The 16,318-nt window shown below is 42.9% G+C and overlaps 1 protein-coding gene across 5 annotated transcripts in view; it reads left to right on the top strand.

Moving 5' to 3' along the window:
* Positions 1 to 16,318, top strand: part of LOC119720051 — a 57,667-nt gene that overhangs the window by 33,181 nt on the left and 8,168 nt on the right. For 2 of the 5 annotated variants that reach the window (XM_038189563.1, XM_038189567.1), the window contains 11 exons: positions 2 to 55; positions 2,527 to 2,631; positions 4,121 to 4,242; positions 4,357 to 4,680; positions 5,831 to 5,965; positions 10,606 to 10,747; positions 11,749 to 12,000; positions 13,092 to 13,370; positions 13,834 to 13,896; positions 14,098 to 15,378; positions 15,644 to 15,742. In XM_038189563.1, the coding sequence (XP_038045491.1) occupies positions 2 to 55; positions 2,527 to 2,631; positions 4,121 to 4,242; positions 4,357 to 4,680; positions 5,831 to 5,965; positions 10,606 to 10,747; positions 11,749 to 12,000; positions 13,092 to 13,370; positions 13,834 to 13,896; positions 14,098 to 15,378; positions 15,644 to 15,742 (2,856 nt within the window). The remainder of the gene's footprint in view (position 1; positions 56 to 2,526; positions 2,632 to 4,120; positions 4,243 to 4,356; positions 4,681 to 5,830; positions 5,966 to 10,605; positions 10,748 to 11,748; positions 12,001 to 13,091; positions 13,371 to 13,833; positions 13,897 to 14,097; positions 15,379 to 15,643; positions 15,743 to 16,318) is intronic. The other 3 variants (XM_038189564.1, XM_038189565.1, XM_038189566.1) reach the window with 3 other exon arrangements.

Below are 16,318 nucleotides of genomic sequence, written 5' to 3'. Positions count from 1 at the left end.
GTTCCAACCATGAATACCACGGCATGCGAGATTGCCACCACCTGTCATATCCCAGGTATGTTTTGGCAGTTAACCATCTCAATTTACTGTACGAGTTTGACAATGAATTGGTAGAGCTAAGGCGCGTTCTTCTTTCAGTAGGCTCACAATGTCTTATGCCACCCATTGTAAAGCTTTGTGACGATATAATGTGATTCTTGGAGCCAATACTTAATCACAAAACCTAGGAAGATTTGAATCTAAAACAATGGAAGACTACTGTCTCACTTTAACAAAATTTTGTTTATATATGACTTGAAGCTTGCACGGCAGATGAGATAACATTTTCGGGTAAACCATTTGGAAAGATATCACTTCTTGGCACTTCTTGGAAAAAGTCTGGTTCTGAAATAACCGGTTGGTTGAGTGTATAAATCGACGTTCCGGACAGTGTGCTCTGTCCGTCCTCAGGAGGGTGAGTGATGAGATATGAATGATGCTGGAGGTTTTATGGCTGTGCGTGTACAGTTGGGTATGACTGAATGCTCAAGCCAACGGACTTCCTCGTCAGCTTCGATGTTGTCTCCCTCTTCACCAACGGCCCCACCAAAGAAGCCTGCCTCATCGCCAAAGAACGTCTCTACCACGACCCTACTCTACTAGACAGGACCGACCTATCCGCAGAACAGATTTACGACATCCTCCACACCTACGTCTCCTCCACCTGTTTCCAGTGGAGGAACCGTTCTATTAACAATCCACTTTGGCCGCCTTTGGATCTCCTCTATCCCCGGTCCTGGCGGATTTGTTCATAGTAGAGTTCGAGAGTATCACCATCGAGGCTACAGACTTTAAACAAGATGGCTGCGCTATGTGGATGACACTTTCGCAGTGTGTCAACACGGCACTGAACAACTCCACCCATTCCTCGACCACATCAACCAGCAGCAACCCCTCATCAAGTTCACCATGGAACAAGAGCAAAACAACACCTCAGCCTTCCTCGATGTCCAAGTCACCCGGGAACCGGATGAGTTCATCTCCTATACAGTTTTCCGCAAGCCCACGCACACCGACCGCTACGTACACACCCATCCTTCCACCACCCACGCTTCAAATCAGCAGTCCGCAACACCCTACTCCGCCGAGCCTACATCACCTGCGACCAAGCCCATCTCCAACAAGAGCTCCATCACATCAAGGCTTCCCTCAAGTTCAACGTGTACAAGAACGTCAGCACCGACAAGCCCAAGCCAGCATTCCCAAAAGAACAGCGCCCTCATTTCAAGGCAACCGTAACCCTACCCTACATCGGCCACATCTCCCATAAGCTACAACGTGTCTTAATCCAAGCCAACATCAAGGTCTACCACACAGCTCAACACAAGATACAAGCTCACCTACAGACACACAAGGACAAACAAGACCCGCATACCAAGGCAGGAGTCTACAGTATACCTTGTGAATGCGGCAAGGTTTACATCGGAGAGACAGGACGTGGCCTCAAGACAAGAATCAAGGAATATCAAGCACACGGCAGGAAAGGAGAAATCGACAAGTCAGCCATCATCAAGCACTCACACGAGCAATAGCATTGCATCCACTGGGACGGTGGTACCAAGCCCGCATCATCGCTCCAGTCACCCACTGGCACCCAAGACGCATCAGAGAAGCCATCGAAATTCACCGAAACAACACAGTCACTCAAGGCATCGGATTTCACATCATCGACATCTGGGCACAACTCATCAAACAGCATACATCCAACACACCTCAGCACACCAGCAACCAGCAGCATGCAACCAACACACACAAACAACCGACTATTTAATATTTTGTTTGTGTATTTGAACCTTGGGAATTTCTGGAAGCCAGCCAGTGTCAGAACAGATTGATATTTCTATTTCTACTTCTACGTTTTTGTGCAAGTTGTTGTCAGGCCCTACATGCAACATGCAAGTTTTATGTATTTTTGTTTGTTTCTGAGGCAGACAGAAAGGTTCACAATGATATTAGAAAAGAGTTTCATCAAATTTACATTATACGTCATAGTTATGTTAGTTAACACCAAAAGCTACAATGTCACGCGAGTCACACTTCTTGTCACAGGAGCCACATACTTATAACGCTGTTTGACAGACTGAATTGGGGTTTTAATCAATGCAACTTTTGAATAGAGTCAGGGAAGGCAAATACGCCACTGAATTAAATTAACCGATGCCTTTGTTGCATTAATTGTTCCAAATCAGTGTTATAAACTGAGTGTTGAATTGCCATACATCTGAAAGTGATTCTTGTGTAGAAATGTGACGCGATTCTCGCCGGAATGGGTGATATAGTGTGTAATATGTTGCCTGGTTTTGGTTCATATTTTGCAATGATTTAAGGTTAATCCATAGAAGCAAAGTCGGGGTTCAAGATCATTTTCCACTCAAATTTGTTTGTGAAAGAAAATGTCAGCTAGTATACATAATTTCAAGAAAATTGTCAAAATCAGCTCATCGAGACATACGAAAAATGAATTTTCATTTTTCCAACCAAATTCAGATGGAGCTCAGTGCGAAGGTGACGGTAATCCTCAAGGGTGCACGTGCTCGGGTTCACCTCAACAGTGTTCATGTTCCTTAGGATTCTTCGGCCTGGATTGCTCAAGTAAGTGAATTGAACTTGTTTCTCTTGGTTTGCTGAAGTTTTACACTAACGACCTGGAATACTGGCAGCTAAGTAGCACCAATTTTAAAGGGACACTAGTTCCTGGAAAAGACCAATTAGGCTACAAAACGCGCTTTGAATGAGATTATGTTAATCGGAAAGAACATTTAAAACCAGGATATAAACATCAACACAACTATCCTTTAAAATTAAACTTGGCGTTTTTTGTGTTATTCCTGTATTATGCGTGCAAAAACGAATTTCGGGGCCCACTTTTCAGTTGCGACCCTATAAATTCCTGCTGGTTGGATGCTAGTTGTGATTTCATTCGTAAAGTTTTCGCCTTTTGCGGATGTTGAAGAACCGCTGTTCCCGAGACACACAACGTATATATCGTACACTGTATTCGAACGACACAAAAACGTATTAGTACTCCGTCGTGTCTGATGTAAACAACCGGGGATTTTTCCTCTTTTTTCGGGAACGTTAAAACATTAGGTTGGTTTCCTTTCAACCACATGTTTGAAATGGGTGCATACCTATGTTCCCCAATACCAATGTTCCCCGAAATCCTACCAATATAACCTTAACCCTAACCTTAGAAGCCCTAACCCTAGCCCTAGCCCTAACCCTAACCCTAGCCCTACCCTAAGGATTTGGGGGAACATCGGTAGTGGGGAACATCGGTATTAGGGAACATCGCGATCGGGTGGATCCCGGCCGTTTGAAATAGGATAAGTAAACAATCCAAAACATGAAATTTTCGGGGATTTCAGGACCTAGTGCCCCATTAATCATAAGACATTTACGGTCTAATGCCTTTTTGGAGTACACTACAAGTTATACGATCACATATTGTGTTTTGGGTTAGATTAAATTCTGGACCGCCAGTGTGTCAGTCACGATGATCTATGACATGCATATTTATGTTGTAATGTTTACAGCATTTTTCATATACTAGTTGTTCAGCACCCTTCTTTAGATTTTGAGCACCTGTATTGCTTCAAACGAACATAATACACAAATTCGGGCGATTCACAATGCAGTGCGCCACCAAGAGTTTGCCACGGAGAGTTCGTTTTTTCAAGTTTACGGTCGACAAAACATGACCCATATGAGCGAGTGTCAGTAGAAAACTTGAGCTAATTTGTTATATAGATTGGGGCAAAGCGTTCTGCTGCCTTAAACAAACTCCATATTGATAAAACGAAAAGAAAAGGGCATGCAAACAGATGCTCGAATGATATGCTTACGAACTTTCTGGACGGAAAAACTAACAATTTCAAATGTCCCGCGCCATCGACCATCTCCCACAATGCACTGGGGAAAAATGAACTCTCCATGGCAAACTCTTGGTGGCGCACTGCATTGTGAATCGCCCGAATTACCTATGATGGACGCTATCTTTAAATGACAATATTGGGCTGCACCAAGTGCCCTTCGTTTATTCTAATATAATTATATGAGAAACTCAACTGTTTTCTTTCAGAAATCCTATTTCCTTTCGGTCTAAGAGACGATATAGTTAATAACGGCGATTTTGACAGTTCTGGCGAAATTCCTATTCCAGTCGAGTTTCCCTTCTTCGGCCGTTATTTCAACTCAATCTTTGTAAGTGCTAAGTTTGTTTCTTTTGTATGCAGATAAACTGTCATCTGTTTTCATAAGTAAATTATATGTAATTATATTTTATGACATGTTTTCGGTTTTTGTTTTTCCTTCAAGGTGAATATCAAAGGACTACTCTCATTTACCAACAAAATAACCTCCATCACACCTTTGAGATTTCCTCTAGCTAATGGCATTCCCAGTATTGCTGTCTACTGGGCCGACGCAATTACAGCAGACTTTTACCATGGAAGCGTACAGTATCGTTACTTTTTCCGCAACACCACTACAAGGAATGCTATGTTGTTCCGTCATGCGGATGAAATCATCAGACGGGTTTTTACGAGCCAGTCGGAATTTTCAGCGTCCTGGATGATGGTGGCGACCTGGCACAAAGTAGATTTTATTAGGACAACTAAATACGATAATCCCGGAGATATTGTGAGTTACGTTAAACGTAATTAGTTTCCTATAATACAGATTGGGTCAGACTTCAGTCCATGAAATGCTGCTGTTGAGGTGGGGGGGGGGGGGGAGGGAGGATCGCCACACCTCCTTCACACCGAGTCTGTTACTGTCCCAGCATTGAATAATGCCAGTGCCCATTAATTTTTAACACCCTGGTTGAGAGGAGTAATTGAGGTAAAGCACCTTACTCGAGGGCACAACACCCACACTTTACGGATGGGGTTTATGGGGAACTTGCATTATTCTCCCTTTAACCATCTTCTTTAGAATTTCCCTTCTGATGTGGTACCGTTTTACAAAGGCCGACTGGAAAAAAAAGTCCATAAAAAAAAATTGCACTAGCAAAATGTAAGAATGTGACGTACATTTACATGCAAACGGTCTCCCCCTACATACATGTAAATAGTCATGAGAAGGGTGCATTTGTACACTTTTAGTTAATATACATGTAGTGTGCCTGATTGTAGGATTTTATCAGCGCTCCCCTTTGAAAATATGGCACAAGCCCCCCCCCCCCCCCCCCCCCCCCCTCCTCCTATTGATTTTTGGAGGCCTAAGTGTCCGGAGAAAATAACCGGTCTACGTTTCAGCACGCCTACCTGAAAAAAAAATCTGGATCCACCCCGCTAGCCCCCCCCCCCCCCCCCCCCCCCCAATATTAGCTCTAGAACCGCGCCTGATTGTTCTCCTTGTATAAGTATCCCATAAGAATAATAAGGTACGTAGCTCTAGTAAGAGCTTGTATGGTGCGGTATCGGGAGAAATAGGGTGGGAACGCATTTAATAACGAACATGCAATTGAAAAACGAACAACATTATTTGCAACACACATTAAGAGTGGTGATGTTGCGATTAATAACTTACTACTACAAGGCCAATCACATAAATGATATGTTTTAAAATTAAGGGGGAGAAATGTATACCAAAACGCGACTTGTAACATCCACCAACTTCTAACAGGATTTTCTCCAAAATGGGTTTTGCTGCCGTGTGGGCAGATTCATCAGTTCGTCAAACAGGTGCACTTCAGGATCAACCATATTGGACTGGTTTACCATAGTGAGGATGTCAAAGGTTTATCGATTAATTTTGATAATACATATTTTTTTGTCATTCTCCACAGTACAATACATTTCAGGGTGTTTTGGTGACCGATGGTGCGCAGTCTTTTGCCATTCATAATTACCAGAAGATAATATGGACAACTGGTCAATTCCATGCTGGAGATAATTTTGGACTTGGAGGAATTCCAGCACTGGTAGTTTTATATAATTAAGTGGATGGTAACAAAACGCAGATCCCAGTTCTCAATAAACAATAATGTGTATCAGTGTTGTAGGTCTCGAGACCGGTCTCGAGACCACTTTTTGCTGGTCTCGGTCTCGGTCTCGGTCTCGGAAGCTGTGGTCTCGGTCTTGGTCTCGGTCTCGGTCCCCTTTGGTCTCGATATTTTGGCTGGTCTCGGGTCGAGACCGGCAATATGTAGCTTTTACAGCTCGATCGATTACTTTGCGTTCACTTCGTTCAGTACCGTTGTTATCTAAAACATTTGCTAGCCCGTAGATCAAGCTTGTTATATATCGCGGTCGGTTTGGACTCGACTGCACGTTGGAAAGTCCCCAAAGTACATGTTAAACTGCAGCAGTACCAGTCACCTGAACGATTTGGAACAAGTTCGGCATTTATCTGTTGAGTCGGCCACATAAAGCAAAGTATAAACTTGTAACAATTTATGCAATAAGGGTCAACCCTTTTCGGGGATTGTGTAGTTTAGCCCACCCCTGTGGGCGTAATCACTTGCATTTCGTATTCTGATAATAAATGAGGTGCTTCAAATTAGTTATATTTTTGACCCCACACAATGTTCTTTTTCATTTGGGACAGTATTTTGAAGAAAAAGTAAAATTTTCTACCTGATTTTCCAGCTTTGAACTCACACACTCTTACCAGTTACCACTCACTCTTGCCATGAGAGTGTATGATGAGACCCCATTTTCTGGCTGCTCATTTTAAAGTACCCCATTATTCCTCAAAAATTAAAAATCCCGTTCAGAAAAAAATTAAAAATCCATATCTGGCACATTCTGGCTACCACCTCGCAACTTGTGGGTCTACATGTACAAGTCCACATTCTATGACAAAAATTTAAAAATTAATTCAACATTTTCTAGCTCCCATTTTTTAAAATCAAGTACACAAGTCTTGTTAGAAGTTAAGTCCTAAATTTATTTTAGGGAAAAAAAAGGCAATGTCAAATTAAAATTGCATCTTTAAATATCCCTTAGAAGTCATAGCTGAAGAAATCAAGGGGGCGACTGTGGAGTTTAGGATCCGAGTTCCTATAACAAATGAAACATCTACCTTCAACTTTTTACTTTCGTCAAGATTGGGTGCAGACAACATACCAAAGCCCATATTTCTTAAGTGTAACTACTTTTTGCTCAAGTAAGGTGTCATGTATCAATTTGTCAACATTGCCACTGGTCAAAATTTTGGTCTGTATTCTTTGTGAATAGAAAGGTTACCGTGACATTTTTCAACTATAATAACGTGTCTTGTTTTTTTTATTTCGACTATTGTTATTTATTATCAGCGGTCTCGGTCTCGGTCTCGGTCTCGGACCATATTGGTCTCGGTCTCGGTCCGCCTTGAAGGGGCTGGTCTCGGTCTCGGTCTCGGTCTCGAATCTTCAGGTCTCGGTCTTGGTCTCGGTCTCGGACTATCCGGTCTCGACTACAACACTGATGTGTATTACGAAAGGGATCAGCCTTTTTGTTTATAACATTAATTTTACTGAGCTATAGACTTGATGTTTAGTCGTTATACAGTCGTGTCAGCGATATCTGTAATATTTTTAGCCTTGGTCAAGGCGTTCGTGGTTATTCGTCTGTACGCGGTAATCAATCGGCAGCATATCCTCGCGTACAATGCATACATAGTGCATGTAAAAATACAGCACGAACTGCGACCTCATGAGGCCACTATTGTATGCAAACCATTTGCATCTGACCGAACGCCTTGGTTCGATCGTCGGCGAAAGCTTATGTTTTTCTTCATTTTGCGCTGGACTTCTGGCGCACGACTCGAATGCAAATACAGATAAGTGTATATGTGGAGTGTCCAATCACATATGGTAAATCCTTGCATTGGTGCTGTGTGTGATGTCAGGCCGTGTCTGAAACGGGCTTCCAGAGCTACGGCTACATCTATTGTCAGCGTGTCCCCACATATTTTCAATAGGCGCAGACAGACCTAGCTCTAGACAACTGATTCGGTTTTTGAGATACGGCGACACACGTCGTGTGTGTACGTATTATGTACAGGACATGTCAAGTCTCGCTACACCGCTCGCTAACTATTATGCAAGTTTCCACGCAACGATCGACCAATACGATAACGACTTTTAAGGTCAGCTAGGCTATTAGCATTAATGAGCACCATCCCCAAAACCTCACACAGATGATTGAACCAAGGCGTTCGATCGGATCCAAATGATTTGCATAAAATAGTGGCCGTATGAGGTCGCTGTTCGCGCCGTATTTTGACATGTACTGCATAGCGCGAGAGGATATGCCGCGAGTACAGACGAATAATGACGAACGCCTTGACCAAGGCTATAATACTCTTTGCTTGTACATGTCCAACGGCTTCAAATACACGTTTCACGTGAGCGAATACTCATGATCGTCCAACTGACCCGCGTACGCCACATGCGCAAGTGCACACATCCAGTGAGCTTGCTTGATAACCTTGCGCTTGTTCCTTGTCGTGTCCACATATAGGCTAAACACAATTCAGCCAAAGCTGAACGCAATAGCACTATCATTGTACATTGCGAGGTCTTCGGCTGTGCACGGTTGCTCCAGTTGAGGGCAGCTTTAGCAAATGTTACATAGTCTGTGCTTCAGTAAAACATTCATATCCTGATATCCCCACTAGCGAAGGGTCACTTTCGAGCGTTCTGTACCAGTCCTCAGTCTGGTCATGCATTCCCATTCTGTCCAACTTGAGTCAGCTCCAGGTGGAAGATCCTCTGTTGCATTTAAAGCCGTTGTGGTTGTTGATGGGAGCTTAATTGGCAAGCCTTTCCTTCCATTAGGTGACTCTGGCGCAAATTGTATTTGCTTCTTCAAGAGGTGTTACACTCTGAACAAAGCTAGCTCTAGATCTGAGTTTATATTTTATCTTATCTACTCATTTGTTGACCATCCTGAGTGGTGGAATGATGACTGTGACAAGGCCTGCAAACACCTGTATCTCGCCTCAGGTACAACAAGGCTCAAAACGAATACACCTCTACGTCTCGGAAAGCCATCGCTTCACAAAAGCACAAGAGTCAGGGAAAAAATGACAACTGAACTTCAAACCAGTTCCAAACGCTGGTGGTGGACAGCCCGCAGACTAGCAGGAAAGGGTGGCAAGACTGAAATCCCTGTCCTGAAGGCCAACAGACAAACTTATATCAGTGCAGAGGATAAAGCTGAATGCTTTTCATCATTATTCAGTGAAAAATCTACCATGCCCAATGAAGTTTACAGCAAAACCGTTCCAAAGCTTCACACCAGGTCTTCTTCCTGCTTCTTTCAGCAGTGCTTTTGATCGTGTGTGGCACCCCGGCCTGCTTGCTAAGCTATTGCTGCATGTGGCTTTTCTGGAACACTGCATGCCTGGTTGAAAAATTAACTACCTTAAAGATCGATCTCTGAAGGTAGTTTTGAGTGGAAAGGAAGCTGGTGAGAAGATAACGCTGCCGTACCTCAAGGTCTGTTTATCATCTTCCTGGATGACATCTCATCAGACCTGACAAACCAGTCTATCTTGTATGCAGATGATGTCACCATAATGTCCTTCATCAGATCCAAACATGACAGGAATCCTGCAGCTATGTCCCTCAATCAAGACCTGAACAAGATCGAGACATGGGCTAATACATGGAATGTCCTATTTGGAGCTGCTAAGTGTAAAACGATCACCATCTCAAATCGCAGGGATGCAGCAGTTACTCAACCTCCCCTTAGCTTTTTAAGCACTACACTTGAGGAAGTTGATAGAGTGGATCTCCTGGGCCTCACCCTGAGCAATAACCTGTCCAGGAACCCTGTGGTTACCAAAATGGTGAAGTCTGCTGGTCAGCAGCTGGGACTTCTGAGAAGTGTCTCTCCTTATATCTTGCCAGCCCAGAGAGCCATTATCTACAAAGCTACGATACGCTCTAAGATGGAGTATGCGAGTACTGCATGGTTCAATGCAACACCCACTTCCCTTGCTCAACTTGATCAATTCAGAACAGAGCCAAGTGTATCATCGGACTCTCTAGAGATGAATACCTAGACCATCGTATCCATCCACTGAGTCGACCGCAGGGCAGTAGGCGCAACAACCCTATTCCATCGTATTTTTTTATCAGGAGGCCCAAGAACTCCCGTGCCAGCTGATGCCAAGCAGGTATATTCCAGATCCAAGGCTACGGCAGTCTGTCCGACCACACAACCTGGCAGTGGAGGTACCAAGATCAAACCTGGTCAGCCATCAAAGGTCCTTTTTACCATCTACAGCCCGAATATGGAACTCTCTTCCTGCCCACATACCCACTAACAGGAATCTGGCCAGCTTCAAGAGGGAGGTGAATCGCTATCTGGGCGACAAGCCATCAGCAGTCTCTATTAATTAATAATGTTTCTAGCTGTTAAGGCCCAGATATGCCTTGTTTAAAAAAAACAAAAAAAAAACAGTCATTGGGCTTCGTCTCAAGCATGGCAGCTACTCCCGTAATCGTGCATACAACTCAGATCGATTTGTTCGACGGCAACTTTAGAGCTTTTAATTGAAGGCCAATGTTTAACTGCCTTTTTATGAATCCAATACCTAAACAAGAATTTTACTGTCTATAAATCTTAGGTTGGTTTTCACGGTGGCGATGGCATCAATTACTACGAAGTGCCTGGGTCACAGAGCAATGACATTGTCAACATGGACCAGAGATCGAACATTAACACGATCGGTCGTTGGATTTTCCGCATTGACCTCCCAGAAATACAAGGTATGTAACAACCATGTTACAACGTTAACCAAAACTGAATGACTAGGGTATTAAAGAAAGATGTCTTTTCATGAAAACTGGTTGTTTTATGTATTTAATGCTACCTCTTAAACGAGTTTTTATCTGTTAGAGTAACTGCTGTGAGGGTTACACACCTATGTTCCGACACCCCTATGTTCCAACACCCTTATGTTCCGACTTCACATATTCCTATCCCTAGCCCTAACCCTCTAACCCTCACCCTAACCCTAACCCCACCCTAACCGGGAGTAACACAACCTTATACATTGTATGTGGGCTGTCGGCTCTGAGGGTTACACATCTATGTTCCGACACAGGCTACATATGTTCCGAAACAGGTTATGTTCCGACACTCCTTTTTTCTGACACCCCTATATGTTTCGACTGCACATATTCCTATCCCTACACTTTAAAACTATTGGGCAAATAATTTGTTTGGCAAATATGAGCAACGCAATGTGTATAGGCCATTTTTCCCAATAGTTGAAATTGTTAACTATTCGCCCATCGTTGGTCGAATTGTCAACCCATGTTGCCCAACTTTTTTACAGTGTAACCCTAACCCTCTAACCCTAACTCTGATTCCACCCTAACCAGGATTAACACGGCACAATCTTATGTGCGGGCTGTCGGAACATAGAGGTATCGGAACATAGAACCGTCACCGCTCTGAGTTTAAACACCCCTTGATGCGTTTTTTTTTAATGAGGGCATAAGCAGTTTCGCGGAATGCATGCTGCTAGTCTGTACCAACGATAGCAAATATTGAGGATATCAGCCCATACGTTTTCGTACCATTCTTATCTGTTCAATACCTGGTGAATGCAGCAGTTTTCCTTTTCAGAAAGAATTCCATAAAAAGATAATCTTCATTGAAATGAATTCAAATGCAAATGGTACCACAACGGTCCCCGTGTGTCCGCACTTTAAAGCCACGTTATCGCCGGTCACTCACCTTGTTTGTTGTTCATTCCACACAGGACCAGTTGTAATGAGTTGTCCATCTGCCATTGTACACAACGGAAACACATTCTGGAATCCCCTTAGTGTGATGGCCTTTAACCTAACCGATAGTTCAACAGTGTCAGCCTCATGCAACATACGTCACCTACGTGGTGGTAGAGACACCATCGTGACGTCAGATTACCTACTTCCCAGTTATGCTGCAAGAATCACCTGTTACGCACCAAGTACATCTCCAGTTGCAACCTGTAGATTCGACGTGACATTTGGTAAAGTAATATGTATAACATCATTCATTATCTCTTGAGATAATTATACTGCAGTATAATTAAAGTAGCTTTTTTTGGCACTGAGCAGACAACGGTCACTGTTGGCTGCCACTAGTGTTTTTTGGTATTATTTTACCAAAGTCATACTTTATCGAGTGTGACATATTGGTATATCATTAGCTGTTCCCAATTTCAATTGGGAACAGCTTTTGTTTTCGTTAAAGTTTTTTTTTCCTTGCCGAAACTTTTCGTCATCGTGACGTCATCAGGGGTCATATGACATCTATTTATAGATTCAATTTTTACAGCCTTATAACTATAGAACTATATGACCCATTGATCTCAAATTTGGTAGGTATATAGATGAAAATTGATATGTCAAGGTCACGTGACCTTCACTTCCGGTTTTACCGGAAGTGGTAATTTTAGACCCCTATATCATATTTCATGAATTATTAATCTGATTAGGTTGAAACTTCACATTAATACAAAGCTATATTGACAGATAATTATATTGCATTATTATTACTGTGCACTTAATTATTGTCATGTTATGACGTCATGAATATTTAATGAGACAATCTTTACAGTCTTATAACTATAGAACTATTTGCCCGATTGATCTCGATCCTGGTAGGTAGATAGACAGGGAAGTGTTATAGATGAAAATTGATATGTCAAGGTCACGTGACCTTCACTTCCGGTTTTACCGGAAGTGTTAATTTTATACCCTAATTAGCCTATCTAATGAATTATAAATTTGACAGGACATTTCTTTTCGAACAGGTATTAAATCATTTTGTTTACGGTCCAATAGACAATCAATATTGGGAACAGCTCTGTGGTTGTTCACAACCACCACAGTTTCTAGATTTTTGCTTGTTTTTGTTTGTAATTTCCAATGAAACAAAGCAAATGCAGAAGAAATATGACATTTTCCAATTGTGAACGTTCGGGAGTTTCATGTCATGGAGGTCTTTACTGACGATTGCCTTTAGTTTTGGCTTAATCAAGAAGACCCTTTTTTTTCCCATATATGTCGGTAAAGACCACAGACTACACCTCATTGCTTTGGCACCTTTCATATTCAGATAACGTGGCACCAGTTTTTCAAAGTTGCCAGTCTCAGGTCGTGTACGCAACACCAGGAACCAATCAGAGTATAGTCGTCTTGGATCCTGACTTGTTTTCTGCTATTGATGCTGTCGGCGGCCCAGTTTCTGTCAGTTGCTCATTTCTAAACGAGGACTCGGTGAGGGTGTCCGTCGGATTAAATAGTACCTTCCCCCTTGGAATGATGACAGTGGATTGCGAGGCATCTGATGCTGCTGGCAACACTGCCTTCTGTCAGCTTAATGTAACCGTATTAGGTGAGACATATATTGCCGTTAATTGTTTATGATGTTTGAAAACCTCCCATTTTTTTCACAATTCATATTATGTAAATATACAAGTAGCCCTTCGTAGCGTTATCTGGTCAAGTTGTTGCTGAGAGCAGGAGATTTGCTGAAAATAAGTCACAAGAATTTTTACTCTTTTCACTTTTTACAAGCATTTTACTTTATCATTGAGAGTGTTGTGTAGTATAAACCTAAATGAAATATCGTCGGTTTGGCATGAAGGACGAAATTCTAGTCTGAGCGGCACATGTTTTGAAGAATTAATCTATTAAACTAGTAACATTTTAAGACCGTCGTTTCAGAGCTTAGGTTTCTCTGGTACATGAGGTGAATTATTGTCGTGTTTACTTTCACATGTCTCATGTAGCGTAACACCGTTCTGTGTCGAATGATCTATTCTTTTCATTTTACTTTCTTTATCACTGCAATGCAGAATCACCACCACCTACCACCGAGCAAATGCCAACAACTGGACCAAAAGACTCAACAACTTATGGTAAGATCCTAAAATATTCAAAATTAGTGTTATACATTGTTTTATTTTCTAATCCACAGTTGTAGACATGCAGGCATTGTTGTTTTCCTTAATAAAATTCTATACCTTGATGAAACTTATACTATATGTATAGCCACCCAATTTATCAGAATATTATATTTTTCAGCAAGAAAACTGTAAATCTTTTTTTTTTTAAATCAGATACAACTAATGGTCAGATATTAACATCAGAGACCACTGAAATCAAAACACCAGTGACTGCAGTAACTATGTCCCCAGCAACTGACGACCAAACACCAGCGACTGCCGCCACTGAATCCTTATCAACTGACGACCAAACAGCAGCATCTGACACAACTGTGGCCCTGTCAACTGACGACCAATCACCAGCTACTGCCGCCACTGTGGACCCATCAACTGACGACCAAACACCAACATCTGATGCCACTGAGTGCCCATCTGACGACCAAACACCAGCAATTGCTGCCCCTATGTCCCCATCAACAGACGACCAAACACCAGCAACTGCGGCCCCTATGTCCCCATCAACTGACGACCAAACACCAGCAACTGCCGCCCCTATGTCCCCATCAACAGACGACCAAACACCAGCAACTGCGGCCCCTATGTCCCCATCAACTGACGACCAAACACCAGCAACTGCCGCCCCTATGTCCTCATCAACTGACGACCAAACACCAGCAACTGCCGCCCCTATGTCCCCATCAACTGACGACCAAACACCAGCAACTGCCGCCCCTATGTCCCCATCAACTGACGACCAAACACCAGCAACTGCCGCCCCTATGTCCCCATCAACTGACGACCAAACACCAGCAACTGCCGCCCCTATGTCCCCATCAACTGACGACCAAACACCAGTAACTGCCGCCCCTATGTCCCCATCAACTGACGACCAAACACCAGCATCTGCCGCCCCTATGTCCCCATCAACAGACGACCAAACACCAGCAACTGCCGCCCCTATGTCCCCATCAACTGACGACCAAACACCAGCAACTGCCGCCCCTATGTCCCCATCAACTGACGACCAAACACCAGCAACTGCCGCCCCTATGTCCCCATCAACTGACGACCAAACACCAGCAACTGCCGCCCCTATGTCCCCATCAACTGACGACCAAACACCAGCAACTGCCGCCCCTATGTCCCCATCAACTGACGACCAAACACCAGCAACTGCCGCCCCTATGTCCCCATCAACTGACGACCAAACACCAGTAACTGCGGCCCCTATGTCCCCATCAACTGACGACCAAACACCAGCAACTGCCGCCCCTATGTCCCCATCAACTGACGACCAAACACCAGCAACTGCCGCCCCTATGTCCCTATCAACTGACAACCAAACACCAGCAACTACCACCCCTATGTCCCAATCAACGGACGCCCAAACACATGACGGCACCTCTGAGTACCCAAGTGGCTATCAAACAACAGCAACTGACTCGCCGACTCCAGGTAAAATAATAATTTTGTATTTCTATAATTCATCCTTTTTGTTTTCAATTTTCAAAAATTGGTCCCATACCCTAGTATCCGGAAACGGACGTCGAAGCATAGTGATTGGAGACCTGAAATTAATGGTCCCTCTATGTTCTGTACCATAGTGTAATTTCACCTGTTACGCACAGGTGTTTCCATAACCAGGTTATATTGTGTAAAATGAGGTCCGCCCAGAAGCACTCTCACGAATCCTAATCTGATACGTTTATTTTGTTATCAGTCTGTGAGTTGACAGAATCAAGCTGTCAGCAAGGAACATTTGATGAAGATCACTGTGAGTGCGTATGCCCGGTGTCTATATCTGGGAGAACCTGTCAAGGTAAGATGAAGTCACAGTCCATGTCAGTAACATTGATCAATTACACAGAGTGAAGTGACTGGTGCTAGTTGGAAGGCAAAATACCCTACTTCGAAAAATGAGATTTTGGGGAGAAAAAAAAGAGATGAAAGTTTGAATGTTTGCCATTTTATGCCGTAAGATTGATTTGGAAACTTGTTCAAAAATAAGGATTGTTTTGTGAAGTTTGGAAATGGAATGAAGTTTTTTGGATTTATAATCAATGTTTGTGAATTTCATTTGTTGTCTCAGGTGTCTTTTTAATGATGTTAGAGTTCAGTATCTAAGAGTGAGGCTTTTCTAGCAAAACAAAATTAAGACATGGGGTGATCTGTCAGAAAGATATTACGTTTTGCCATCAAAGACACGGGTATATTTTAAAAAGGAGACTGAGATGGACTTGCAATCTACAAAACCATACACTCTAGCTGTAACTTCGAACAGAATGCCCATTATTTGACTTGAAATGTTCTCAACTCGAAAACTCAATATTTTGAGTAAGGTTGTTTGTCATCCAAGAGCTGATTGTATTTAGCAAGATTCTGTTGTATCAATTCA

Source organism: Patiria miniata, unplaced genomic scaffold, assembly GCF_015706575.1.
Source record: "Patiria miniata isolate m_02_andy unplaced genomic scaffold, ASM1570657v1 HiC_scaffold_9, whole genome shotgun sequence".
NCBI classification, from domain to species: domain Eukaryota; kingdom Metazoa; phylum Echinodermata; class Asteroidea; order Valvatida; family Asterinidae; genus Patiria; species Patiria miniata.
The sequence above is the reverse complement of the archived record's forward strand: the minus strand, read 5'-3'. Positions and strand labels throughout refer to the sequence as shown.